Source organism: Natator depressus, chromosome 17, assembly GCF_965152275.1.
Source record: "Natator depressus isolate rNatDep1 chromosome 17, rNatDep2.hap1, whole genome shotgun sequence".
Classification (NCBI taxonomy): Eukaryota; Metazoa; Chordata; order Testudines; family Cheloniidae; genus Natator; species Natator depressus.
This window is the reverse complement of record NC_134250.1, coordinates 12,915,874-12,943,282: the sequence shown is the minus strand read 5'-3', so window position 1 is coordinate 12,943,282 and position 27,409 is coordinate 12,915,874. Positions and strand designations below refer to the sequence as shown.

Here is a 27,409-nt window from a genome sequence, read left to right as displayed (position 1 = left end):
GAAAGCTCATGCTCAGATAAATTGGTTAGTCTCTAAGGTGCCACAAGTACTCCTTTTCTTTTTGCGAATACAGACTAACACGGCTGTTACTCTGAAACCAATCTTTGTGTAAGAAGTTTTTATAACTACCTCCACTATACTAGCTTCACTGAGACTGGATTGTAGCCAATAAGGTAAGGCTGGCACCCTGAATTTGTTATAAGATAGATGAATCTGGATATCTAACTTCAACAAATCTGTCTACCCCAAAAACATTGAGGGTGCTACAGTATCTATATTTCAACCCAGTGTTAAGTGATAGTGCTCAGGTCAGACTTGGACAAAGTTAACCTATCTACTGAGAATACTACTACGGTTTGACCTCCAAATGTGAATTAAGCGCCTCCAAGCTGAAAGTCAGGGCTGCATCTCATCCTTGTAGTCCTAGGAGAGAAGTTCATACTTAAAAGAACTGGAGCTGCTATCCCTAGGTATGTCTATTTATGTCTGACTGGCATGGTAGGGTAGAAGCCACTGTGGTACACTGAAACAACCTAATGTAGTATAGATTCCATACTAACTAGAATTAGTTGTGTACCCTTATAGCAGAGCAATCCTAATCAATTACAGTACTCATTCTGAGGCACCAGAGGGTAGAGGGGAAATGGTGATTCCTTCAGAACGTAGCTAACCAGAAATCCATTTTCAGGGATAGGGTATGAAAACACTACAGTGTTAGAAATCCGGAGAGCTAATGCATGTCTCCCAATCTACCTCTCTCAAATACGTTAGTTATTAAGAACGTTAGGTATCCACTTTACCACCTGCAACCATACAGCCTATTGATTACTAATTTTCTATGGATATATTTCAATTTGCCTGGTGGTGTGTATTAAACAGAACCCATGGTATGGAAATATTTTTATTTTAGTACTATTTCAAACACACTGCACTAATTCTGTAATATTAGATTTCAGTAAAATGTAAATATTAAGCAAAATATTATTTAATGAATCATCTGAGCTTAATACCCACTCATAAATTGTAATATGTCAGTGTTGGACGGAGACAACTGGATTCATTTGCAAGCTTCCAATATCTATCTCTTAGGACAAATGCAGCTGCCTTTGGTTGTCGTTGACGGGTAAAGATCCCCTTCTTATTCCCTAAAACACGACTGGTTGCTGTAGATATAAAAAGTCATAAAATAAAGCAGGTGTTTTACAGAAGAATCGCAAAATAAAGCATCTGTGTACAGAGTAAGACACCTTTCTTTCCCTGCGGTAATCAACGTGACATGACTAACTCCTCAGCCAAAGGGAAAGAATGTTAGCAGCAGCTTTTCACAACCAAGTTATACAGAAGAAACTTAAGTCACCACCTTCCTACATATGGAAGATGATTATTGTTACGCTGGCTTCGTTAAAACTGATTTAGCTTAAACCACTATGCACTTACATAGGTTCATAGCTGTCCAATGAGTTGTAAATGGCTTTAAGTGTGCATATGAATGGGCTGTGTTGCTTTAATTAAATCAATTTTAATTAAGCTGGTGCTTAATAGTCTATGACCAGTCTTATCTTAAATAGCTGGGGGTTCTATTTGTGCTCTATTTCCACAGTTAAATCTCACTGAAGAACTTTACTTTGATACTCAATTAGATTTTCTTCTTTCTTCACCTTTAGGCCTGGTCTATACTGGCGGGGGGGGGGAAGGATCAATCTAAGTTATGCAACTTCAGCTATGTGAATCATGTAGCTGAAATCGACATACTTAGGTCGACTTACCGGGGTGTCTTCACCATGGTGAGTCGACTGGTGCCGCTCCCCCATCGACTCTGCCTGCGCCCCTCGTGGCGGTGGAGTACAGGAGAGTGCTCAGGGATCAATTTATCGCATCTGCTCTCGATGCGATAAATCGCTGCCTGCCGGATCAATCGCTGCCCGCCAATCCGGTGGGTAGGGAAGACATACCCTTACCCTGCATTCCTTTCCTTTCCCGCTGTTCATGCCCTTTTGTCCACCTTACTAGTCTTTTTTGTTCAGTTTTTAATCATACCAGTCCAAACAACAAATCTTCTCCAAGTGACCTCCAGTTCCTCCATGCTGCATGATGTGTATGGAGCCCAAAGCTGCAGTGATTTGCCATTGCAAACTTTGTCTAATTGCCTTTCCACTCTTCCTTTTGAATCGGTATCTTTTCCCCCACTACTCCTAATTTTTTTACGCCCATGTCTGTCTGGTCTCTTTAGAGCCTTGTATCTCACATGCGCTTTACTTAAGTCACTGAAGATAGCACCTGTTGAACAGATTCCTACAGAATTCCACCCAGGACAGTGCTCACGCTGCCCATCTCTGAGTCACACTTGTAACGCCAACAGATTCTCTGTACTCTGGCTTAAGCTCTGCCCTGGGAACATACGAGACTGATCATGCACCAGTGGTGGAGATAGTAGCATATAAGATCAATCACTTTTACCATCATGGCATCTAGCCCTGCTGTGCAGAGCCTCTGTGCCTCCAGCCAGAGAAGCTGCCTGCGCTGTGCTTAATGCAGTTTGCCAGTGTAGGTGCAGTGATGGGAGTTACTTTTGAAAGACCTACAGCAACTTGGAGCAGAATTTAGAAAGTAAAAACGGATAGTTGAGGCTGAGCATTTGGGAGGATGGGGAAGAGGAGAGGGTGGAATGAGCAGTGAGTCCCTCGACAGACCTCACTTGCGTTCTGTCGTAGTGCACCGTCTCCACAAACTGGTGATGAAGGTGCTCCTACAGCACTTCTCTTAGTGGGTGGGACGCTTTGTAACTCAACCCAGCCAAAGGAGAGAGACCATTCAGCATAGGAAATGCTGCTTTGTGATTAGGTCCTAGCCAGAGACTTGACTTGGTCATGGAAAAATGTCACTTTTCCCCCTGCCTTAATGCAAGAGTTTAGACATGAGCCAGCTTGTTTGGAACACAACCCATTTCTAGAGAAACAGCAAAAATAGAATATTTCCATTTCTTACTAAGTCGTCATTTTAATGAACTTTGCCCGAGTCTAAAGCATCAGAGCCAAGTGGCCTAAATTCTAGCTACATTTCAATGAGTAGCTGTAATGGAAGAGTAGAGAGATTATCCTATTCAACATCCAACTTTGTGACAAGGTTGTGCTCTCAGTCCTAAATCAACTAACATCTAACGGTGCTGACGCTGGAGAAATAAAGGGACCAAGCTGTGGGAGTTGGCTACAGAGGGTGTTTCTGAAGTTCTTCGTGAAAAGCATGAAGTGTTCTGCATGCCACATAAGGGAGCTTTGAACACTTCAGCTGACCACACAACAGCTGCCGAAAGGACAGACTTATCTTAATTTTTACAGTAAGGGGAAATGCTTGACTGTTTTGCATTTTAAGAACACAGCAGACACTGTAAAAGTCAGTGATCTCCTTCTACACCCACAGTCTGGCTAGAGTACAGCTTTAGCCCCCGTGTTTGTGTATGGGGTGGGGGAGGGATAGTTCTATTTTGTAGTGTAGCTATGACTCTCCCCAGCTGCTGAAAGACTTGAGCAGTTTGTTTAGTGTGCACTGAACAAAGGTACTATTTTTATAACGAGATATGACTAGGCTGCCGTTGATCTGCTTATGGTGCTCATGTCTTCTTCACAATTCCCCGGAGAGAGCACATTTTCCAGAGCTGGCAGAGAAAATGAAGTTAAAGGAAGCTTTTGGGATAGATGGTTGTGCTAGGCATCTTTGCCTCTTTCTGAGCCAGTAGCCTGATACTATAGTACTCGCTTCATTCTCCCCCCCACCCCCGAAAAAAGCTGTTCATGTGGAAGAAAGTGACAAGGGAACTTTTAAATAAGTTATGCTGCATTTAACCATCTTCAGTGCCACATATACGAACTAGGTTGTCTAGAGAATCTTGTACTCTCAATTCCGTAACATGATGTGCGGAGAAAATACTTACCTTTACATTGCAGCTTAAATCTATAATGGAATCCCAGCCTACCTTGATCTGTCATAAAATCAGCAAAGTTCCAGATGAGCTCGCCAATCACATAGTCCTTTCTCTTTTTGTCAAAGACTGAATGGTATTCCTTTAGCACAGCCTTTTGGTATTCCTCGCTGAACATAAGAGGTGGGTCCTGTAACCAAAGAAGGGAGAAAAGACTCAAACATAGGACATAGCAGGTGTCAGCAAAGGTTTTCGATTGACTTTGCATATGAAGAGAGTTGTACAGTTATTCATTCGCTTCACCCACTGCTGAATTATGGGATGTGATGCCTACTTAACAGAGGCTAGAAGTACCGAAGAAGGGTATCTAATTGAAACTGCCAGGGGAAGTTTAGATAGGTAGAAGATGAATTCAACACTATGTTGGCAGTTCCTTTTTGATTCGTAGGGGAGAAACTAGTAACATATTTTTTGATTGATCAACTTCTGAATGTACTTCCTGGCAACGGCTTTTAAAGTGCTACATTTGAAGTGAGCTGTAGCTCACGAAAGCTTATGCTCAAATAAACTGGTTAGTCTCTACGGTGCCACTAGTCCTCCTTTTCTTTTTGCGGATACAGACTAACACGCTGCTACTCTGAAACCTACATCTACATGGTTTCTCCGAAGCTACACAATCGAATCGCCCCATAATGAACGGACGTTTCTCCCCAGCACCGTACCTTCCTGTCTGCTGAATATTCTCCACAAGTGCCAAAGCACTGAGAGAATATTCCAAGTTGTATCTTCTGAAGGCTTGACCACAAAAGTGTAAATCAGTGAGTGAACTGTAGCCTAAATGTCAGTGATTCAGCTTAAAGGGAAAACTGCAACATCGCATAAGAGCCAGTTAATGAGTTACACTGTGTAAACCAGTCTATTTTAAGCAGTGTTGTAAGTAAGGAAAACAGGAGGACTAGCTACCACAATCAGAATGTTAAGTTTGACAGGTCTTCAAAGGGGCAAAAAACAATTATAGAAGGCTAGTGGCTCAGAGATTAGGGAAATGTATTAGTGGCTTGCGGCATACAGCAGTGCTTTTACTTAAAGAACTCATCTCCTCAGGTGCCATCTTAGCCCCAGTGAAATCAAGGGCAGAACTCGCTGACTTCAATGGGGCCCAGTGTTTCAACAGTAGAGTCCAGTATAATTTGCGTGGCAGCTGAGGAGTATATTTCACATTGTGTCTAGCGTGTCTCAGAATTAAGGGGTCAGTACATTTCATGGGTTGGTTGGTTGTGACTGACCCTCCCTCCTTGACTGGCACTGTGTTTCCCAAACTGGCACAGCTACGAAACTCACATTGTGAAGCCCAGCAATCGAATCTGCTCCATATTCGCTCTGGATAATTGGCTTTTGGTAGGTTTCATACCAGCCCTCAAACTGTGTATTGAGTTGCAGCTGAATAACCTCCAGATGGCCGGCGTCATGGTACCAGGAAAAGTAGCTATTTACGCAAATTACATCCACGTATGGAGCCTAAAGAAATAATGTAGAGTAATATTTGTAACAACCCCCAAAGTAACCTACGTATATTCACAAGGCTACATCCCTCTCTGCTGTAGTTCTACTGACCTAAGTTGTTACACGTAGGATCAATTTGGCCCACAGCATTTTAAAACAAAAATGAGACTGCCCACCACCCACCCTATTCCCAGAAAAAACAGGAGGAAACTCACCAAGTCAAGCAGTTTTCCCCATCAACCTATGTTAATTTTGGCATTTTCTTACAGATTAAGGTAGGCAAAGTAGCCAGTTAAACAAGATTAACTGTTTTGTCCCTAGGTATGTTAGGTTTTTTTTTTTTTGAAATTCCAAGATGTGTCTTGGATCTGGTTGTACATTTAAACATCCTTTTTAACTTATTAGATAACGTGATGATCAACGTAGTGGTCAATTACTTTGAGTAGTGACTAAGTTCATGCATCAGTTGTGTAATTTAGGACTATGCATTCTGCGAGTTGTATGCCATTTCTACCACCTGGACAGTATGACAAAGGGCACTAGCCCATTGAAGATAAAATGATGTTATATGTAACTTATCCAATGTTCTCTTAACATGTTTTGTAATAAAGTTCTGAAATCAGAATTTACAGCGTATAAGTTCTATAAATCTCTTCTGCGTCTCCCTGAGCTGTAGGAAAAAGCGCGTTCCACTGGAGCATGATGGGGTGCATGCAACTGGCGATAGATGGGACACTGGGGTAATCAACAGCAGTGCCTTCTTTGCTATGTTTAAAACAGAAATGAACCCCAGTGGTTTTGATCCTGGGCCAATGGAAGAAAAGTCATAGCATTCCAAAAGGCCACACATGCTTGCTCTAGGACAACCCAGTTTGGAGAGGAAAAACTAGCTTACTTTGAAAGGAAAATGAAATGGGATTTCTCGCAGGTACTTGTGAAAGTCATTTATATACACCCATCATATGTAGCCATACAAGCTCATCTAAAAATAGACTTGTTTCAAAGACGTGGTATGCTAAAAACATCACAAAGCCTTTTATGTTGTCTTTGATTTCCAAGGAAATTCTAGAGGGAGACCAGTTTTCAAACACAAGCACTTAAAGCAAGGCCCTCAATTCTGCACGTAGGGCCTCTGTAGCAGGACTAAGCCGGCAAAGGCTTTCATGGGCCAAGGTCCGAGCCCCGTTTCCGAACTCCGGGTAAGCCTCCTGCGGCAGCGAGTCTCAGGGTCAGCTGGCTCAAGACTCGCGCTGCAGAGCTAAGAGTAGCAGTGCAGACGTGTGGGCTTGGGCTGGAGTCCCGTCTTTGAGACCCTCTCACACGCTCCTCAGAGCTCCAAACTCGACCGGCTATACAGCTATTTTTATCTCCGCAGTGCAAGCCCAGTTGACCTGCCACGGGTCTTTTTTTGCTGGGTAGACATACCCTTAGATTAGAGGCTCAAGCCAGGCTTGGGGGGTGGTTAGACTATGGAAAGCTAATAGGCATCTGCCCAAGAAGAACAAGAGCAATTTACAATGAGTGGAGACAAAACATTCTTTACTATACTATACATGGGGCCTGCTCCCATCTGAAGAGGTTTTATTCTATGCTTTAACAAGCGGCCTATTGCAAGGGAGAGGCTCAGGGGTTAATAGGCACAATGAGGAGTGAAACAACAAAAATCCACTCTAGGTTATACAGTTACACAATGGGTCTGATCCTACACACCATTATTGAGAAGGGACCATTCTACTTATTCTCCTGGATTCAGTTTTGCCTGAGTAAAGACTGCAGGATCAGGCGCTGTGCACTTTGCTTCTCCGTGCAACTCAAATGTTCTCTCCTCCAAAAATCTTTAATAGATTGTACAGGGGGGCGGGCGGAAGAAGAGGGTTATTTAACATTCCTAAAATCTACCCCTTTCCCAGTTTTATTAAGCAAACAAAGGAGAAAAGAAATTAAACTTACACCATGATCATGAGCGTAATTAGCATTTGACACAAAGGTTACGGGTCTGGTAGGATCAATGGCTTTAGTGTGAGCTATCACTGTCCTGTTTACAAACAGTAAAACACAAGTGTCCATCACCAAAAAGGACAAACAGCCCCACAAAAATCAGCGAACTTCCCCACGCCCCCAACCTTTGGAGTTGGTGTTTAGTTTAATAGGCAGGAGTTTTGAAAGTGAAACCGTGCAGGTCTTGGATGGTAATTATCCCCCGCAAAGTGTGTGTAATTCTAGCTAAGAATAATAGGAGTCACAGGGAGAGGAGACTGTTTTGCCTGAGTGAAACACATCCATTGCACAAATCGCTGGAGAGGTGTCCGTCCCAATAAGATATCATAAGCATAACTTAAAAAGAGAACAAGAGAGAAAGGGGTAGGGGGCCAGTGTCTCTGTAGCCTTCAAGATAAGGTGCTGTGGCCTGCCCCAGCAAGAACAAATGAGTGGTGGCACAGCTTCTTCAGTATGCAGGCCCAAGCTCTATGGTGGCCTGACTCCACAGTGTTAAGCCAGCAGAGAATTTGAATCCTGTTGTTTCTGTAGTTAGGAATGACCAAACCCTCGACCAATTCTGCCTTACCTGAACCTTAGTCTTGAAGGACTCTCTCATTCCAAGTGATCTCCTGTTGGCTCTTCAGAGTTTAGCTCAGAGAACTGGTTAGGAGGCTGCTGCGGGGCATTAAACTCAATATGCAACAGAATAGGTGTGTTGGGGAAATATGTAGTAAGCACATAGAACATGTATACAAATTCCTAGGCTTTACAAAGAAACTCTACAATAGATTAAGGGATCCCTGAACACCTGCCAGACTTCCCAGTGCAACTGACCTGAAAAATGCCATTCTGACCTGAAAAATGATGAGGCACATCCATCACAACTGAGTGTCAACCTCCACACACAAGAACGCGTACTTACTTAAAGTAGTAAGCTGCCGGCGGTAGCTCCGAGGCTGGCTCATTGGCAACAGACCACATCACAACCGAGGGCCGGTTCTTATCCCTGCGGATCAGCTCTTCCATCACCACGAGATGGTGTGCCAGTGATGCATTCCCAAAGTTCTCCCTCAAAGGCAAAAGGAAGCAAGAGCAGGTCACTAAACTGCTAAATAAAACTCACCTTAAATCCATTTTTGACACTAACAATGTAATGAATGGTCTTGGAGCGCAGTGACTGAAATTAATCCCTGGTATAAGTCCGTCCACACCAGAAACGAAGATGGCCCTGTGTCTCTGGATGGGGATAACTATTTGCAGAACAGCAGCTGGCCTCTTGGATATTCTAGCACAATACATTTTACTTCACGCACTCCTTGAACTTGAAACCTGCTCCCTCTTCTCAGGAGCCAAACCACCACCTCTTCCTCTTTCAACTTCCAGCTTAAAATACATACTTCTAGGCAGCCTTTCAGAGACTTCTACAGCACTGCCAAGATTTCACCATCACCCAGCGCAGCTTGTGTGTCTGAAGTAAAGCGGAACCCAGACAAGAGCCTTTGAGCCAAACCTCCCCTCACCCCCAGACATTGGTGGTCTGGTTTAAACGGGCTCCAGAACCGAGCTACCCCTGATTTGGGGTTTGGAAAAACAAAACAAGGCTGACAAGGCTCAGATGAACTAGGTTCTCTTTCTACTAAACCCCCCACGTTGGTAGCTCCAGTTACAGCTTGATTCCCTCGGCCTGCCCCTCTCCCCGCTGGGGATAGGGCACAGCTCGCCCTTGCAGTGTAGCTGGGATACAAGCGTGCTGCAGCCCTGCTCCCGCCCCAGGCTGCAGTGTAGTTTAGGAAGGCAGGTTGGGCCCATCTAAGTTGCAAGACTGAACAGTACGTTAACTATGCTGAGAAACTGCACAGCTGTAGCCTGTTCCATCACACCAGCGAGTGTAGACAGGCCCGACCTTGTCATAGGCTCGTTTTTACGTGGGGTCAAGTCCCCGCACATGCAGCTGAGGTCAGTAGGAGCTACAGGTGCCCAGCACACCTGAGAAGTCCTTTCCCCGGGCAGGGGCTGTGTACTCAGTAGAGCCGGGGCGCTGTAAATAATCGTTCTTGAGCAGGGAGAAATACAAAGGGTGGAGTGAGCTTTCAAACAATCCCTTACGGATCTCTCATCCCCACGCCCGGACACTCGTCAATAACCACAATGCCGTACGCGTCGCACAGGTCCATGATCTCCTCTGCGTAGGGGTAGTGGCTAGTGCGGAAGGAATTGGCCCCCAGCCACTGCAGCAAGTTGAGGTCCTTCACGATCAGGGACCAGTCCAGTCCTTTGCCACGGATCTGGGGGAAGAGCAGGCAGGACAATCCATGATGAATAAGAACTCAGTAATACTTTTCACTGCGCTTGCACCTTCCAGGCTTCACAGTCACTTCCCTAAGCCTGACAGCACGGCCGTGTGTTACACCCGGGGAATCCTGGCTTCAGGCTAAACATGTTGCTACATCCCTCTCTCTCAGCCTGTACCGGCTGGGCGCCATCTGCTCTCCACTCACTTTCACAGGGCAGAGGGACACGATCAGGCTTGCCTAGGTTCCATCCTGAGTGGACAGCATGGGAGCCTTTCGGCTTCCAACACTACAATATTTGTCTGTCTTTGCGAGTTTTAAAAGACTCACACAGAGCTGAAAACTGAATATTTATGCAGAAGAGCTTTGGAGGGGAGAGGGGCAGAAGGCTCATCAAGGCTGGAAAAATCATTAGTCACTGGAAACAGGGTTTGCTGTTTCCACAGTACCAGCTGAGGTGTTGTGCAGAGCCAGGGTTTCGCAGCTGTGTACCCTCAAACTAAAGTGTGTGTCTCAGTTGCCCACCTGTAAAATGGGGATAATAATGCTTCCCACCCTTTGTGGGGCTTGTCTATTTGGGACTGTAAGCTCTTTAGGACAAAGAACATCTCTCAATAGGCATATCCATAGTATCTAGCACAATGGGGCCTGTTTCTCAGTTGGGGCCGCTATTTGTATCACAGAAGGGACTAAACGGCCTGGTGCCCCATGGATGTCTCTGTATAAACCTCACAATGTTACTGCCAACTGCATTTGTGCATCTGGGGAGGGGCTGGTAGGCCATGGACCTTTTCTGGCGGTGGGGCCAGAAACGGCCCCCCATGCCTCACCCCGCTCTGTGCTCTTACATCGGCATCTTCGTGTTTGTTGACTCCATGGAAGTAGAAGGGCTTTCCATTGATGAGGAACTGACTGCTGGTGACATGGACGGTGCGGATCCCGACGGGGAGCGTGTACACATCTTCCGACAGCTCACCACCCACCTGCGCCGACAGCTTCACCTGGATCCCCAACAGAAACCAGCATCTGCGTTCAACCCTGAGCGCACTGAGGAGAATACGCTCAGTTCTACCTCCCTCCCAGCCAATGCTTCCCTCTCACTGACCCCTTGAAGGCAGCCCATCCCAGCATGGCACTCCCCATCGATTTTACAGCTGTGCCAACCCCACCTCTGAGCTGTCCTACACTGGCTGGTTCCTCCACATTCCCAGCCTGTCCCCCTGATGGCACCCACCTCCCCTCCTGGCCTGAGGGATTGGTCAACCCAGGGAAAGTGGGTCACAGCAGGAGCCCAGGCTGGGGAAGGTAGAGAGTACAGCAGGAGGAAGGGAGGCAGGCTGGCTGGCTTGGGGACTTGCTCCTCCCAAGAGCTCTGACCTGACACCCAACCCCAACAGCCAGAACCCTCCATTCTTGCTGGCTTGGTACCATAGTGCTCGTCTTCCCAGTGACCAAGCCCAAGAATGGAATTTAGCTGGCTCACAGGCACCATGCACCTGGGGCTTTGCAAACTGGCTGTGGGTTAGTGGATCTACCCTACATCCCAGTTAAATCCCTACTCAGGCAGAGGAGATAAAGACAGACACGTATGACATCTAATCCTCCAAGATTGCAAGCTGAAAACGAAGCCAAATGCCTGTATTGTACGAAGGGGGAAAGAGCTCACTGCAGTTGTTAAATATGTGCAGCAGGTTAGCAGTTTGCTCCAGATGGATCATTTATCTCCTCTGTCACTCCCTGGGTGCTCTCCCTCTCTTTTCTTGTTGAATTCTCATCCAGACCTTGCTAAAGTCCACGGAAAGACTCCCCTTGACTTCAGTAAGAGATGGACTGGGCCCTGAGACAAGACTCCAGTGAGGATTACAAGCACTGTGGTAAGATCCTGAAGCCAATGGCCTCACGTTCCCTCCGCACACAGCCAGCCCTCTCTTGCCCAGTGGCTTGGCTTTCAGCTCAGTAAGCCAAGAAGGTAGCAAACCTTGATTTGATTATGGCACGATTAGCAACACGGTAGCGGGCATGAAATGAAAGCATGTAGGCAGGATTCTTAGGATAGGAGGATTAAGGAAAACAGGCTTCATGATGCCCATGAATTTCTGTAATCCTAGGAGAGGAATGAAATGAGAGACACACAAAATGAGACAAATATGTGCATGTTACCTCTAGGTAATAAAGGTATCCGGGGTTTTCATGCATCAGATAAGGCCACCAAAGCCTTGGCTCCACCACTTTCAACTCCCCGATCGGTCCCTCTCCCGTAGCCACCACTTTCCCCTCTTTCTCCCGTAAATTCAGCGACAAGGAGTAGCGAGTGCTGCCTGTCACCAAAACCTGGTATCGCACCACACCTAACCAAAAGAAAGCATGGAGCAGGTTGGAGACCCTTCTCCCATCAGGCATGTTTCCCGGTGACCCCACTGTGATGTGGGTCCTACATCACCAAGCTTAGCAGTGCTGGGTGGTCTCCCAATAATTACATCACTGACATGCTACCTGCTGGACTTCACGTTATTGATACATATTAATTGGAGTGACACAGATTGTTTCTTCCCGGTCTGAAAGCCTTGACTTAGAAGCGGTGTTTCCTTTAGTGCAATACCCTGCATTAGTCAAGTTGAAGAATCGCTTCCTCACCCAACTTCTACATTGTAAATGGTCTGTGGGGACTGTTTGGCTCATGAGCTTGGTACCAAAATAAGAATAGCCATACTGGGTCAGACCAAAGGTCCATCCAGCCCAGCATCCTGTCTGCCGACAGTGGCCAATGCCAGGTGCCCCAGAGGGAGTGAACCTAACGGGTAATGATCAAGTGATCTCTCTCCTGCCATCCATCTCCACCCTCTGACAAACAGAGGCTAGGGACACCATTCCTTACCCACCCTGGCTAACAGCCATGAATGGACTTAACCTCCATGAATTTATCCAGGTCTCTTTTAAACCCTGTTATAGTCCTAGCCTTCACAACCTCCTCAGGCAAGGAGTTCCACAGGTTGACTGTGCGCTGTGTGAAGAACTTCCTTTTATTTGTTTTAAACCTGCTACCCATTAATTTCATTTGGTGGCCTCTAGTTCTTATATTATGGGAACAAGTAAATAATTTTTCCTTATTCACTTTCTCCACACCACTCATGATTTTATAGACCTCTATCATATCCCCTCTTAGTCTCCTCTTTTCCAAGCTGAAAAGTCCTAGCCTCTTTAATCTCTCCTCATACGGGACCCGTTCCAAACCCCTAATCATTTTAGTTGCCCTTTTCTGAACCTTTTCGAATGCCCGTATATCTTTTTTGAGATGAGGGGCCCACATCTGGACGCAGCATTCAAGATTTGGGCGTACCACGGATTTATAGAAGGGCGATAAGAGAGTCTCCGTCTTATTCTCTATCCCTTTTTCAATGATTCCTAACGTCCCGTTTGCTTTTTTGAGTACCGCTGCACACTGCGTGGATGTCTTCAGAGAACTGTCCACGATGACTCCAAATCTCTCTCCTGATTAGCTATAGCTAAATTAGCCCCCATCATATTGTAGGTATACAATATATGAGATACAAAGGTTTTGCCACTTCAAATCCAGTCCAAGGGATCAGTGGATGAAAGAAGGTACCGTGTATGAGCTGACACCCAACTATGGCTTGGTACCATAGTGCTCATCTTCCCAGTGACCAAGCCCAAGACTGGAATTTAGCCGGCTCACAGGCACCATGCCTGCGTGAAATGAATTTGGTGGGTCTCAGGCCAGTTCCCATTGGACTGGTGTCCCCATCACCAAAATTGCTACTACTGGCCCCATTGCTGGCATGTAGAGTCTCACCCTGAATAATTCTAGATAGGGCGACCAGAGAGCAACTGTGAAAAACCGGGACGGGGGGGGGTGGGTGGGAGTAATAGGCACCTATATAAGAAAAAGTCCCCAAAACCAGGACTCTCCCTTTAAAAATGGGACATCTGGGCACCCTAATTCCAGACCAAAGCTCAGGCACACAGCCAGGGCAGGACTGGTTGAGCTGGCAATGCCTCTGCCCTGCTGACCTCCTGTGGAGAGAGGACTCCAGTCTCCAGGGCTGGGTGTTAACACAGTGCTAACTACACACACCTATATGCTCCTGGCTTCCTGACTATTGTTCTCCGTCCAGCTCTGTCAGTTTGCACTGAACGACCTACCAGGGCCCTGCCAAATGAGCTCACAATCTAAAGGCACAGTCACAGAACACGCCCAGAGGGGAGTGGGAGGGGGAACAGGGAGCTCTCAGACGGTGGGGGGGCCTGCCTAGAGAATGTTCCTGGGGAGGTTGTTCCAAGCACAGAAGGAGGGCAGGCAGGAGCAGGTGACTGAGGCAAAGAGAGACGGGTAGGTGAAGCCAGGGATGCATGTCAGAGGATTTGACATGCACAGAGACGCAGGAAAGCGCAGGGTTAGGGTGTAGCAGAGGAGAAGCCTGATATTTACACAGCGGGAAATGCAGGGGACACAGCGCAGAGTGTAAAGATAAGAGGGACAGAGTATCAGAAAAGGAAACATGGAAAGTAATTAGCCACTGCTTAATATGAGCTGGGGGTGGAAATCTAAGCCAGATTTGCATTTCCTGTTGCAAGGACCTGCAGCTGTCAGAAATGGGGTGAGGGAAACAATTACCCTTTATAGCACCCACCTCGGCCTAGTATCTGCACCTGCACCAGGCAAGCTACAGGGAAAAGCATGTTTATGAGCAGCTGCCCTCAATTTAACACGGCAGGGGAAACTAATTAAATGTATTACAAGGGACAGCTCTAAACAGACAGGCGTCCATACATGCGAAATGAAATGGACCAGTCAAGCAAAAATCCCTTCATTTCCCTAGACTCTTATCTGCCTTTGGAGGTTACCTCTCTAGGGATATGAGCCATTTTACTGGACTTTTATATTCTTTGTGTACCTGGAAGATTATGGCCATTTGACATGGCTTTAAAGCAATTGCAATAATTTGGATAGTCATCCTCAATGACATATAATCAGAGGAACAATTTAAAAGGCAAGCTGTGGAGATGCAGCTGAAATAATTAAAACTAATTAAAAGGAATGTAATATGCCTAGCAACAGGGTCCAGTAGACAGAACACTGGACTGGGAACTAGGAGACCTGGGTACCAACTCTGCAAGTCACTTCACAGCTCCATGCCTTGGTTTTCCCATCTGTGAAAAAGGGATAATGATCCTCTTTTATCAAATGCTTTGAGATCTATGAATGAAAAGTGCTGGGACAATCTGGGGAATCTGTCTATATACGGCTAATGAGTTTTGTTTGACATTGGGGATTGAATTTTGAATGTGGGGCTGGTTGTCTTCTCAGTTGTCTTTTTACCTCCATGTGGAACTGAAATTCCCAGGAGTGGTGACACAGGGTTAACAGTTTCAGAGTAGCAGCCGTGTTAGTCTGTATCCGCTAAAAGAAAAGGAGGACTTGTGGCACCTTAGAGACTAACCAATTTATTTGGGTTAACAGTGGAGAGTTTTTAAAACTTCCCAGGGAAGCACCCTGGGACATACAATTGGCTACAGAAGAACCAGTCTGCACAGGTGGGCTGGTAACTAAGTAATGACTCACCTGGTGGGGGCCATTGATCACCTGACAAGGCTGATGAGAGGGTCACATGGCAAAGGAACTGAAGGTTATAAAAGAAAGGCTCTTATTGGCCATGGGGGGCTAGAAGAGGAAAGAGAGCATAAATACAAACAAACAAACAAACAAGAGGGTACTCACTGCAGCGAGCAGACAGAAGTTCTATGATTTGGAGGAGAAGCTATAAGAAAGAAAGAAAGGAAGGAGCCACAATACCCCCAGAGCACTCTGACCTAAGCCCAAAGAATGCTCCAGAGTGGTGAGGAAACTGAGGTAGGGAAATGCGTGTGTTTAATATTTTGTCTGAATCTTTATATCATCTGCGCTGTCCAAAGTAAGAGCGAGTGGTTTAGAATTCCCCTTTGCAAAGCCTGGGTTATGTGGTTCAACTCTCCTGGGTCCCTGAAATGGTAAATGGTGAACCAGTGCTGGTGCTCTGGGAAAGGGCATGGGGCCGCCTGCCTACTCTCAGGTTTTAGGCAGTTGGACTATGGGGTCTCAGGTCTCACGAGGGGGTGGAGACAGGGGATCTGCACCCAATAATGTGCCTGGAAAACCAGAGGCAGTGCCCAAGCACTGCTGGGACTCAGGAAGTTTAACAGCATGGGGGAACCCAAATGCACCTGCCTGACAAGTGTCCAGAAGGGGAAGAGCAACTAGACCTTTGTCAGGCACTTTCGTAGCTTCAACATGAACCATTTAAAACCACTGAGAGTTTGGCCACTGACCCCAGTGGGAGCCAGCTTGGGGCTTGTAAGGCTACACATTAATACAGGATGCACACAGCTGTGTGCAGAGCTCTACTGAAGGGAGGACGAGGCTGGTCGATCTAGCGTTTAGGGCACTGGTCTTAGATTCTGGAGACCGGCATTCAACTCCCTGCTCTGCCACAGATTATGTGTGAGACCTTGTTTAGGCCTCAGTTCCCCACCTGTGAAACGGGCATAACAGCCAGGCCCTGCTTCCAGGCAGGCAGTTGTGAGAGTAAATGAATTAAAGACTGTCAGTGCTCAGGTCTGAGAGAAATGGGGGCCGTGTCAGTGCCTAAGATGCGTACACAGAAGGATTTTTATGGGGCATAATGTGTGTGTGTGTGTTGAGGTCCAGAAAATTCTTGTGGGGATTTTGTGGAGCTCAAGAAATCATCTCCATTGGCACTGGTCCTTATGCCAGTCAAAGCAGGATTGGCCCTTACACAAAATTCCCCCCCAAGGTGCTATACCTGGATCCTTTCACTAGACTAGATCAGTGCTTCTCAACCTTTCTGGACTACTGGACCCCTTTCAGGAGTCTGATTTGTCTTGTGTACCCCCAAGTTTCACCTCTCTTAACAACTACCTGCTTACAAAAGTGTCACAGCGTACTATTACTGGAAAATGGCTGACTTCCTCATTTCTACCATAGAATTATAAAATAAATCGATCAGAATATAAATATTGTATTTACATTTCAGTGTACCTGAAGCCTGAGATGCACTGCCCGGGGCCCAAGCCCTGCCACCTCGGGCTGAAGCATGTAACTTAGCTTTGTGGGGGCCCCTGTGGCATGGAGCCCCAGGCAATTGCCTGGTTGCCTCCCCATAATGTCAGCTCTGCACTTGCAATCCCCCCAAACCTGTCCCATGACCCCTAGGTTGAGAAACACTGAACTTGGCGAATATCTAGATGAGTTGACGTACCCGCTGGAAGACCTCTGCATACCCCGGGTTGAGAACCGCTGGACTATACTGTCAGTCAAGTGCCTTTTTTCTTTTTTTTTTAAACCCCTGAAGGATATTTTTACAACTTCTGTGATCAAATGAGCACACGTGGCTGCCCACACTAAACCTACTACATGATCAGTTCAACCTGTCCAAGAATTCCCCAGCAGGAAGTTTTCCCATTGCCTCCGTTGGATAGGAAGATAGTTGCCATCATTGCCTAGACACCTACCAATATTCCCGGCCCAGGCTGTAGTCACAGTGATGTCATCTATGTAGACAGAAGGGGTTGTATACAACACGACCGGCCGGTGAATTCCAGCGTAGTTAAAGAAATCAAACCTTGTGTTCTGAACAAAATAACCCCTAGGGTACCTGTGCGGGAGGGGAAAGGGTTACATTCCATTTCACAAGAATTAAAAAGCAAAGTACAGATGTTAGCGACACACTTTACTCCTGCAATAGACCACGTTGTCCCATTCAACAAACACTTGGACAAGCGGGATCCAGTGGATATAGTGTACTTGGACTTTCAGAAAGCCTTTGACAAAATCCCTCCCCAAAGGCTCTTAAGCAAGGTAGGCAGTCATGGGATAAGAGGGAAGGTCCCCTCATAGATCAGTAACTGGTTAAAAGACAGGAATTACTCAAGATAATTAAATCCAAAACCGACTGAAAAGAGTTACAAAGGGATCTCACAGAATTGCGTGACTGGGCAACAAAATGGCAGATGAAATTCAATGTTGATAAATACAAAGTAATGTACATTGGAAAACATAATCCCAACTATATAGATAAAATGATGGGGTCTAAATCAGCAGTTATCACTCAAGAAACTGGATAATTCTTTGGAAACATCTGCTCAATGGGCAGCGGCCGTCAAAAAATGCTAAAGGAACCGTTAGGAAAGAGGTAGATAAGAAGATAGAAAATATCATATTGCCTCTATATAAATCCACAGTATGCCCACACCTTGAGGACTGCATGCAGTTTTTGTCACTTCATCTCAAAAAAGACATAATAGGGAAAAGTACAGAAAAGGGCAACAATAATGCTTAGGGGTGTGGAACACCTTTCATAGGAAGCAAGATTAAAAAAGACCGGGACTATTCATTGTAGAAAAGAGATGACTAAGGGGCGATATGATCTAGGTCTATAAAATCAGGAATGGTTTGGGGAAAGTGAATGAGGAAGTGTTGTTTACCGCTTCACATAACACAAGAACCAAGGATCGCCCAATGAAATTAATAGGCAGCAGGTTTAAAACAAACAAAAGGAAGTACTTCTTCACACAATGCACAGTCAACCTGTGGAACTCATTGCCAGGGGAAGCTGCGAAGGCCAAAAGTATAACTGGGTTTGAAAAAGAATTAGGTAAGTTCATGGAGGATAGGGCAATCAGTGGCTATTAGCCAAGATGGTCAGGGATGCAACCCCTGCTCTGGGTGTCCCTAAATCTCTGACTGCATGAAGTTTGGATTGGCCAACTGGGTGATGGATCACTCGATAAATTACCCTGTTCTGCTCATTCCCTCTGAGGCATCTGCCACTGGCCAATGTTGGAAGACAAGATACTGGGCTAGAGGGACCATTTGTCTGACCCAGTATGGCCGTTCTTATGTTCCAGCACATTTGCTATTAACTACAGGGATTAACGGGGCCTAATGGTTCACAAGTTACTTGGAGGTGCTGAATGAGTTCCTAGGACATGATGATTAATGACGATAACTCTGGTGTGTAACTTCCACCACTGCCCTGGTAGCAATTCAGCGAACTCACTTAGACTCGTCCCTCATGAACTGAATGGAGCCAGGAGGCAGGGTCTGAGGTGTCAGCGTATTGTTGAGTGCAATGGTGATGCGACACGCAGCTCCGGAGCTGCCCTGAACAATCCTGCTTATGTCTGCTTCGAAGGGGAGGTGGCCACCTTCATGCTCAGTAACCTGCACACCATTGACCCACTGCAAAAGAAGAAACAGAAAGGGTGGAGTAGCAACATTAGATATCGCAGGGAACCCTGGGCTGGGGGGAAGAACATGACCTCCCTGAACACTAATACCGGGGTCAGAGCTCTCCTTCCAAGGGCCCACCCCTGCAGCTCTTCTAGGCACTCATCTCCCAGTGGAGTCCCACAAAGCCAACATCACCTTCCTGGGAGACTTATCGGGGTGCTTCAGATGCATCAATAACTGGTGCCCTTCAGCCCTGCAATGGGGCAACACTTTCAGCTACTAGCTCAGAGGGTCAATGAAGCTAGAACTGGAAAAATACCACCAGGTCCTTGTTCTGAGCCCTCTGCACTTTGGACTCCAGATCTGTGGCTTGGCTCCACTTCTTATTTCCAAACAACATAGACGGTGCAGCTGGACTCGCAAAGGGAAAAACTGCAGAGTGCTGACTTAGGTCCATAGTTTAGACCTGGCCTATTACTATGTTGGTATAACTCTGTCCGTTGCTCCGGGGTGTGGATTTTTCCCTGAGCGACGTAGTTATGCCAAACTTAACATGTAGACAGAGCTGTCGATGGGAGACCTTCTCCCGCCGACACAGCTACCGGCTCTCGGGGAGGTGGATTAAGTACGCCAACGGGAGAGCTCTCTCCCCTTGCTACGGTGGTGCAGCTACATCGGCGCTGCACTGTTTTTAGTGTAGACCAGAAGTGGGCAAACTATGCCCGCAGGCTAGATCCAACCTGCCAGTTTTAATCCAGCCCTTGAGCTCCCGCTGGGGAGCGGGGTCTGGGGCTTGCCCTGCTCCGGTGTTCCAGCCAGGGAGCAGAGTCAGGGGCTGCTCTGTACAGCTCCCGGAAGCAGCGGCATGGCCCCCCTATGGCTCCTATGCATAGGGACAGTCAGGGGGCTCTGCTCCGCACGCTGCCCCCACCCCAAGCACTGCCCCCACAGCTCCCATTGGCCAGGAACCACGGCCAACGGAAGCTGCAGGAGCGGTGCCTGTGGATGGGGCAGCGTGCAGCAGAGCCTCCTGGCAGCGCCTCCACATAGGAGCCGGAGAGGGGACATGCCGCTGTTTCTGGGAGCTGCTTGAGGTAAGCGCCAGCTGAAGCCTGCACCCCTGAGCCACCCCCCTGCACCCCAATCCTCTGCCCCAGCCCTGATCCCCCTCCTGCCCTCCGAACCTCTCAGTCCCAGCCCGGAGCTCCCTCCTGCATCCCAAACTCCTCATTCCCAGCCCCAGCCAGAGCCCTCACCACCTCCTGCACCCCAACTCCCAATTTTGTGAGCATTCATGGCCTGCCATACAACTTCCATACCCAGACGTGGCCCTCGGGCCAAAAAGTTTGCCCACCCCTGGTGTAGACCATAGATGCTGGAGCTTGGGATGCTGCCACGCCCCCTGGCTTGTAGTGGGCCCCATTATAAACAGGGTTTACTGTTTAGTTCAATGGCTCTCAACACCCCCACTATAAAAATTGTTCCAGCACCCCAGTGTAAACATGCCTGCCGCGTGTTGTCAGAACACACAGAGCTGCCACGTTCTTCTATAATACAGGATGTGGGGGTCCCCTAGGGCAGCTTTTACTGTGGGTATCTCGAGAGCCTCTGAGCAGGGCTGAATGCATGGCAAATTGCTCACCGGGCCACCATACTTACAACTATGGAGTAGTAATGGGCACTGCCGACCCGAAGCACCACTCGGGTATTGAGGGCGTTCAGAAGCCAGCTCCTGGGAAGCAGCACCTCCTTCTCATACCAAACCCAGCCAGTGTATTTCCGCAGGTTGGGATCCTGAGTGAGCTCGTTGAAGCTGGCAGGTACTGGCATGTCGAGCACAGGCCCACTCTGAGAGGATCAAAGGAGACAGAGGGTGAAATGGTTCACTTGAGACTAAAAAGAAAAAAGTGTGAAGTTAGGCTTGTGGGTTACAGGGCGAAAAGTTTCACGGGCACATCCGTTGTGGGTCAGAGTCTCATGTCCGTCAACTGCTGTAAATCCACCAGGGGTTTCTGTCCCTTTACGTTACTTGGCTTTTTGGATTGGAATGGACCCCTACAAAATGCAAAGGGAAATTCCTTTCTCCCCCCCGATTTAGATTGAACCTACCACATTCTGCATAATTTCCACCTAAAATCATATCTCATCAGGCTGACCAGAAACTCAGGCCCCAGCCCCATCGCAAAAGGCAAATTGTGTCCGAGTTTGGGGTTACGTTCATGTCGCCCTGCACTAACTGTTCAGGATTTACTGCCGCTGTAGTTACACCAATTAGCCAGCAGGGAGCGCTGAGGGTTAGTAAACCTTTCATTAACCCACACAGGGCGGGATTCACAAGGAACTTTTACAGCCAATGTATCTATCTGGCTGTTGTGCTCATGTTTCCCATGTGGTTATAACTCTCCCCCGGTCACTGCTGACGAACAATCACGTGCATGAATTTCAAACACTGACCTGCACACTTAGTGAAGAGTGCCCGTTTCTGCTCCATCAATCCCAGTCCCCCCCGCTACTTTCACAAACTCCTTACACACAGCTGCCCCACACAACGCAGGGTATGGGAACGGCCAATTGTAGAATTAGTTTGTGTTATTTCTACAAAATGGAGCCCCAAGCCCGAACAGGGACCTTTGGACGCCCGCCATCACATAAATCTCTTTGGTACTCCTGTGGCATCCATTCCCATCGTATTTATCCTCACAACACTCCTGAAAGGGAGGGAATTTATTATTATCCTTATTTGACAGATGGGAAGCCCAGAGAGTCTAAGGGCCGGCTTTTCAAAGGTATTTGGGTGCCTCAGGCTGCAAAAGGCCTAGGTTGATTTTTTCAAAAGCACTTAAGCCGGTTAATTTCCATGGGAGTTAGATATCTAATCTGGTTCAGTGCTTTTGAAAATCCCACTGGCTGTATCTTTAGGCACCTAAATACCTTTGAAAATGTGGCCCTAAGTGCCCTGCCCAAGGTCACCCAGGAAATCTGTAGTGGAGCAGGGAATTGAACCCTAACCACGGGACCATCCTTTCTCGCAAATAATTCAGCCAATTAGGCACAATCCCTTAAAGTCACTGATCATAGAGAGCAGTAGTAGTATGGCTGCCAAGAATTTGGGCTGTCTGGGGCCAGATCTTCAACGGGTGGAAACTGGTGTAGCCTCACTGACACTGAGTTTGCACCAGATGACAATCTGGCCCTTTGTCTCCTGAGCACCGGGTAGTTTTTCTACAGCTACAAAATGTGGCAAATTAAGCAAGAGGATCTCGATGATATTTGCACACTATAAAGGATTAAAACTATTCAGTGATCACAAACTATTCTGTTTGAATCTAAACTGATTGAGTACCATCCTATAAATATTAACACCCCCCTAAATATTAAAAAATAATTGCATGCCTTTCAGAAAGCGTAACCAGTGGTTTGCTATTTTCCCTCCATGAATGACATAAGGAAACCCTAGAGATGGTATAATTATTTCACTATTACAGGTTCTCAAACTATATTACAAAATATAATACTCCATACAGTGTTCTCTCGCTCTCTCTCTCTCCCCCCTCTCTGAGATATTATTTCTCTAAGTGCCCCATAATTGCAGCAGCTCGCACTCCAATGGTTATTCCCCTTTAACAAAATAAACCAAAACATATCATTACATTACACCACTTTGCCTTCTTGTATTCATAACTATTCTGAAGTAAATTCTACATTTACTGTTCACATGTTTTCATTTGGAAAAGATTCAACATTTACTCCATTATTTATTTTTGTATTGGCTATTTGTTAGAATCATTCTATATTTCCCGAATTTTGCACCATTGAGCATGTATAACTACTCCTTAGAGAATGGTATTCATTTCTGAAGTACTAGGATTGCTGTAATGTTTTCTACAGTTCAATCAAACATTCATGCACGTTCAAAGCTTCCTGCTTCAGGCCCTTGTGAATGAAACCGAGAAACAATAAAAGCCTGCTCAGTTTTATTGATTAGTATTTGGAAAGCATCTTGAATATGAAAAGCACTACTCAGGTGCTAAACATTATTTATGCAATGCAGGAAGTAAACAGCAACTGATTTGCCTCAAGTTAAATAGAAAAGGGGAAGCTAAAATCACATGCCCAGATAACCGGAAAAGAACCGTTAAGTTGTACTACAGAAAGATCCTTTTTTTTTTTTTTTTTTTTTTCCCCTAATACAGTATTCACACCCATGTCTGTGTTTCAGGAAACGGCAAGTGAGGGTCAGGATGGAAACTGATATAACAAAGAGCAATTGGAGGAAAGGGGCTCTTTTTCCTTCTTGTCTCATGCTGGTATTTATGATGCTCGTTTCCTGCTTTTCATGAGAGATGGGCCTGAACCAGCCCCCTAATCTGAATCTCACAGCTCCGTTTGACCTCTGTGGAGGACTGACTTTAAGGGGTTGAACTCCTGGTGCTGGGACCGTGGCGTTCTCACCCATCTGCCCCGTTATAGAGATGGGCTCATGCTACTGGATCCAAACTCCGGGCCTGGGTTCTGGTTTGGGCCCCAAGCCCTGGCGACAAAGGCATTTAACTCGGCTGCAGCGGGGACCCAGTGGAAACTCTCAGCTCCCAGGCTGGCCCGACGTCTCTCTGCGGTGGCCAAGGCCAGTGGCAGATACCCTCTTTGCCACTACTGCCCCAGCGGTGCCCCCCCATACCTGTCTCAGGGGCTTCTGGTACCACTGCTGCACAAACCCCTGGTCCCGCTGCTCCGAGAAGTCTGCCCTGAAGCTCCAGATGCCATTCAGCTCCTTCAGCTCCCTGGAGGCAGACTCCCTGGGGTAGAGCATCCCTCCCCCCAGGGCGAGAGCCTGGCAGCTGAGCAGCAGCAGGCACAGAGAACAGCACAGAGCCATGCTGCTGTCTGCAGGGCAGCTCTGCAAGAGGCAGTCAGCTGAGCCAGGGCCCAGCTGACTGCAAGGAACACTCACATGACTTCCAGCTGGAGGCACCTGCAGCCATCTTGCTGATGGGCTTGCCAGGCTCTCTGTGCCTGAGACCTGTGACAGAAAGTGGATGTGATCCCACTGGCTGGGCCAGGGGATTATAGTCTTTTACCTACATTGAGCCCGATTGCTAGGCACTTTACAGATCCATAAGAAGGCGAGATGTGGCCCCTGTCCTGACAAGCTCACAGTTGAAATAGGATAACAAATATTTCCCAATGTAACTTGTACAGAGTTTGAGCCAGGTTCTGTTCTCAGTGACTCAGGATTGCCCACCCCAAGCATTCAGAAATCATTACTCAAGTCGTCGTGTGTCTCTCCCCCCCACACACACACACACATCAGAGCTGTAAAATAATAATGTAGATTCTTTTTATCTTCTGGGTTTTTTTTAAACCTTTCGGGTGCTTTTGGGTCATCAAGCATTTTTCCACAACTGTGAGAGTTAGAAGTTAACTTTATTACAATAGGAAAACGTGAGGTCCTCACATATTCATATGACTCCAGGAGCTGGGGCTTTAAGAAACACACCACATATCATGAGAGTTGGCAACCCTGTAGGTAAACCCAGAGGGATTCAACCTAAATAGGTGGAGTTACTCTGAATTTCAATGACAGTAGAAGTTTGCCCTGTGACTTTAGGGCCCAAATTTATTTCCAGGCTGGTAAGAAGGGAGACATGATGTTCATTTAAAATACTTGTGAGGTGCTCTGCTACCATGGTGATGGAGGCCCCATAAGCACATACACAGATGGATATAAACTGGCCATTAATAAATTTAGGCTTGAAATTAGATGAAGGTTTCTAACCCTCAGAGCAGTGAAGTTCTGGAACAGCCTTCCAAGGGGAGTATTAGGGGGGAAAAAAACTGGCTTCAAGACTGAGCTTGAAAAGTTTATGGAGTGGGTGTACGATGAGACTGCCTACAATGGCATGCAGCTGATTTCTGACTGCTATTAGCAAATTTCTCCAATGGCCAGTGGTGGGACACTAGAGTGGGAAGGCTCTGAGTTATTAGATAATTCTTTCCCAGGTGTCTGGCTGCTGGGTTGTGACTACATGCTCAGGGGCTAACTGATGGCCATATTTGGGGTCAGGAGGGAATTGTCCTCTGGGCAGATTGACAGCAGGGTTTTCGCCTTTCTCTGCAGCCTGGTGGATTATCTGTAACTTGACATCTTTAAATCATTATTTGAGGACTTCAGTAACTCAGCCAGAGGTGATGAGTCTATTACAGGAATAGGTGAGTCAGGTTCTGGGACCTGTGATGTGCGGGAGGTCAGACTAGATGATCATGATGGTTCCTTCTGACCTTAAAGTCTATGCCACCGGTTCTGCTCGCCTTACTTACGCAGTATGTAGGTGTTACAAAGAGAGGTAATGGCTAAGAAAGATAAGCCACCTGAGTGATCGTAACTGGGGCTATTCCTGAGAGGTACTAGTGAGAGGATTGGACCCTGAAGCCCTGATTTGACAACTGACGACACAGGGGTGCACTGCTGCACCTGCATGGAACTCCATAGACTCCAGTCCATCTGCACACTGTCAGCTGCAGGGTCAGGGCTGTAATTCGGGTAGCAGCTTTCATTCAAACTGCATCCCCCAAACTTCGACAGGATTAAATGCTGTTTAATGGCAGTGGAGGAAGACGCACACAAAGGCAAGGGTGGGAGGAGATGGTTTCAGATGGATTTTTTTTTTTTCTAGTTCACTTCAGTCTCCTGGCTTGCAAGTCAAGTGGCCACAGTGACTGAGCAGCTGGAAGTTAGTCACTGGAATCTTGTGTCCCCAGTGACTCACTTACAGAGACAACAGCTGTTTATTCCAGCATGGTATAAGTGAAGGGATTGGCCCCACTTGTGGGTGATGGAGAAGGGATGGGAGGTATGTTAGACAGCTTGTGTTCATGGAATGCTTGGCCATGCAGAACACCTGGGTATGATTCTCTGCGCAGCTCTCTTGTTCCTTGGGCCGGCAGGACCCTGTGTCACGCAACACGTACCCTTCTGGCTGTTTAACGGTTGTTGATTGACATTAAGGGCTATCACATCAGTGGGTGGCTAAAAGCTGCTGACTATGAGTGCGGAGATGTCTCAGCTACAGAAGGTTTGGGAAAAGAAAGAATAGCTGCAAATTGGAGGCCGGGCTGTGAGTAACGTGGGCACTGCAGCTTTGATAAGACAATGCACCTCTTAGCAACCCAGCTGATTTTAATTTTTTGGGGGGTTGGGGGCTGGCTCTGCAACCCATCACACATGCACACTGAAGGCCAGGAAGTGACACTCCTTTTTGACCTGGCTGGTTTTGTGCATCAGTCTTATTTCACACCTTTTTCATCTAAGGCTCCACTTGTGCAGAGGCATTGCTTTCCCTCTGCCAGCTAGCTCGCCAGAACCGAGTGAGCTCCATGTCCTAAAATATGGAAACTGAGCATGTGACCGGTGCAAACAATGTCAGGGTTGTGTGACTCTGAATTGCACCTGAAAACGAGTGAGCATTTTCTTTTCATGTTAGGGCAATAGGTCCACCCTAGTACCAGAGAAAGGAAAGCCTTGACTCTTGGGAAACGGGATTATTTTTCATGGCTGAGCCTCCCATCCCATTTGGAAAGGGCATTAACTTAGATGTCTTACATAGCGTGAAAGTGGCTTGTTTCTACCCCAACATCGATGTAACTGTGGTTGCAGCTATGCCAGCTTAAGCTGTGTTCTGGTCAGATCCCCTACACTAAGCAGGGTGGCTTGTGGGCATACCTCACTGGTGCAGGTCCTTATAGGGGTTCTCTCTCTGGGTCCGTAATGAACCACTGGCCCTGCACTGAGATGCCAGCATTAGCAGTCTGGGCCAGCTTTTTTGCTGTCTCATTCTAAACAGCCTCATGCTTGCCCTTTGGTTTGGCTCACGTTCCAAGCTGATCTTTCGTTGAACTAAAATTGCCCATCCTTACAGATGGAGCAGTCAGCCCTCTGCTCCCCTCCCTAGTACGTTTGTGTAGTGTGCACTTGCGTTCCACCCAAGGTGACTGCACCATTGTGTGTCCCACCTATGCAGTTGCTAGTGAACTCTATAAATATCTTCTCAAGACACAACCATGCTGCTGTGTCTTTCCTTAAGTGGAACACTTCAGGACCTTTAGGATCCCCTCTTCCCCTTTGTTTGGAAAGTCCCTGTCTTCCAGACAAAGGAAGCTGGTAAATGATTAGTGGAATCCAACCATTAATGAATACTTGTAAGCACTCTGCTTCCAATAGAGTAGGGGTCCACCCCAGGGAACAGCGTGGCCTTCACTTCCCCACAGCAACTTGTGTGTGTTGTAAACAACATCTGAAAGTGCATCTTTAGTAGCTTAATGGTGTACCAGAGCCAGACCCTGATCCAAGTAAGACAAAGCCATTTTCAATTGGCAATCCATGTTTCATTGGAGAATGTCTTTAGGCTGCACAACCCCTGGTCAGGAAGAGGCAACACAGATTTTGGGAAGTGGAAAACCTTTCCCTCATCACCT

General features: G+C 46.9%; 1 protein-coding gene across 1 annotated transcript; it reads right to left on the bottom strand.

The window, feature by feature from the left end:
- Nucleotides 1–993: 993 nt before the first annotated feature.
- Nucleotides 994–23,863, bottom strand: GUSB (glucuronidase beta). The gene is made up of 12 exons (XM_074974584.1): nt 23,616–23,863; nt 20,597–20,785; nt 18,765–18,946; nt 17,218–17,360; nt 11,851–12,038; nt 10,539–10,691; nt 9,506–9,684; nt 8,322–8,468; nt 7,370–7,454; nt 5,258–5,434; nt 3,971–4,106; nt 994–1,163 (listed from the first exon to the last, which is right to left on the bottom strand). The coding sequence occupies exons 1-12, from the start codon at nt 23,811–23,813 to the stop codon at nt 1,015–1,017; spliced, it is 1,926 nt and encodes a 641-aa protein (XP_074830685.1). The 5' UTR covers nt 23,814–23,863; the 3' UTR covers nt 994–1,014.
- Nucleotides 23,864–27,409: the final 3,546 nt, after the last annotated feature.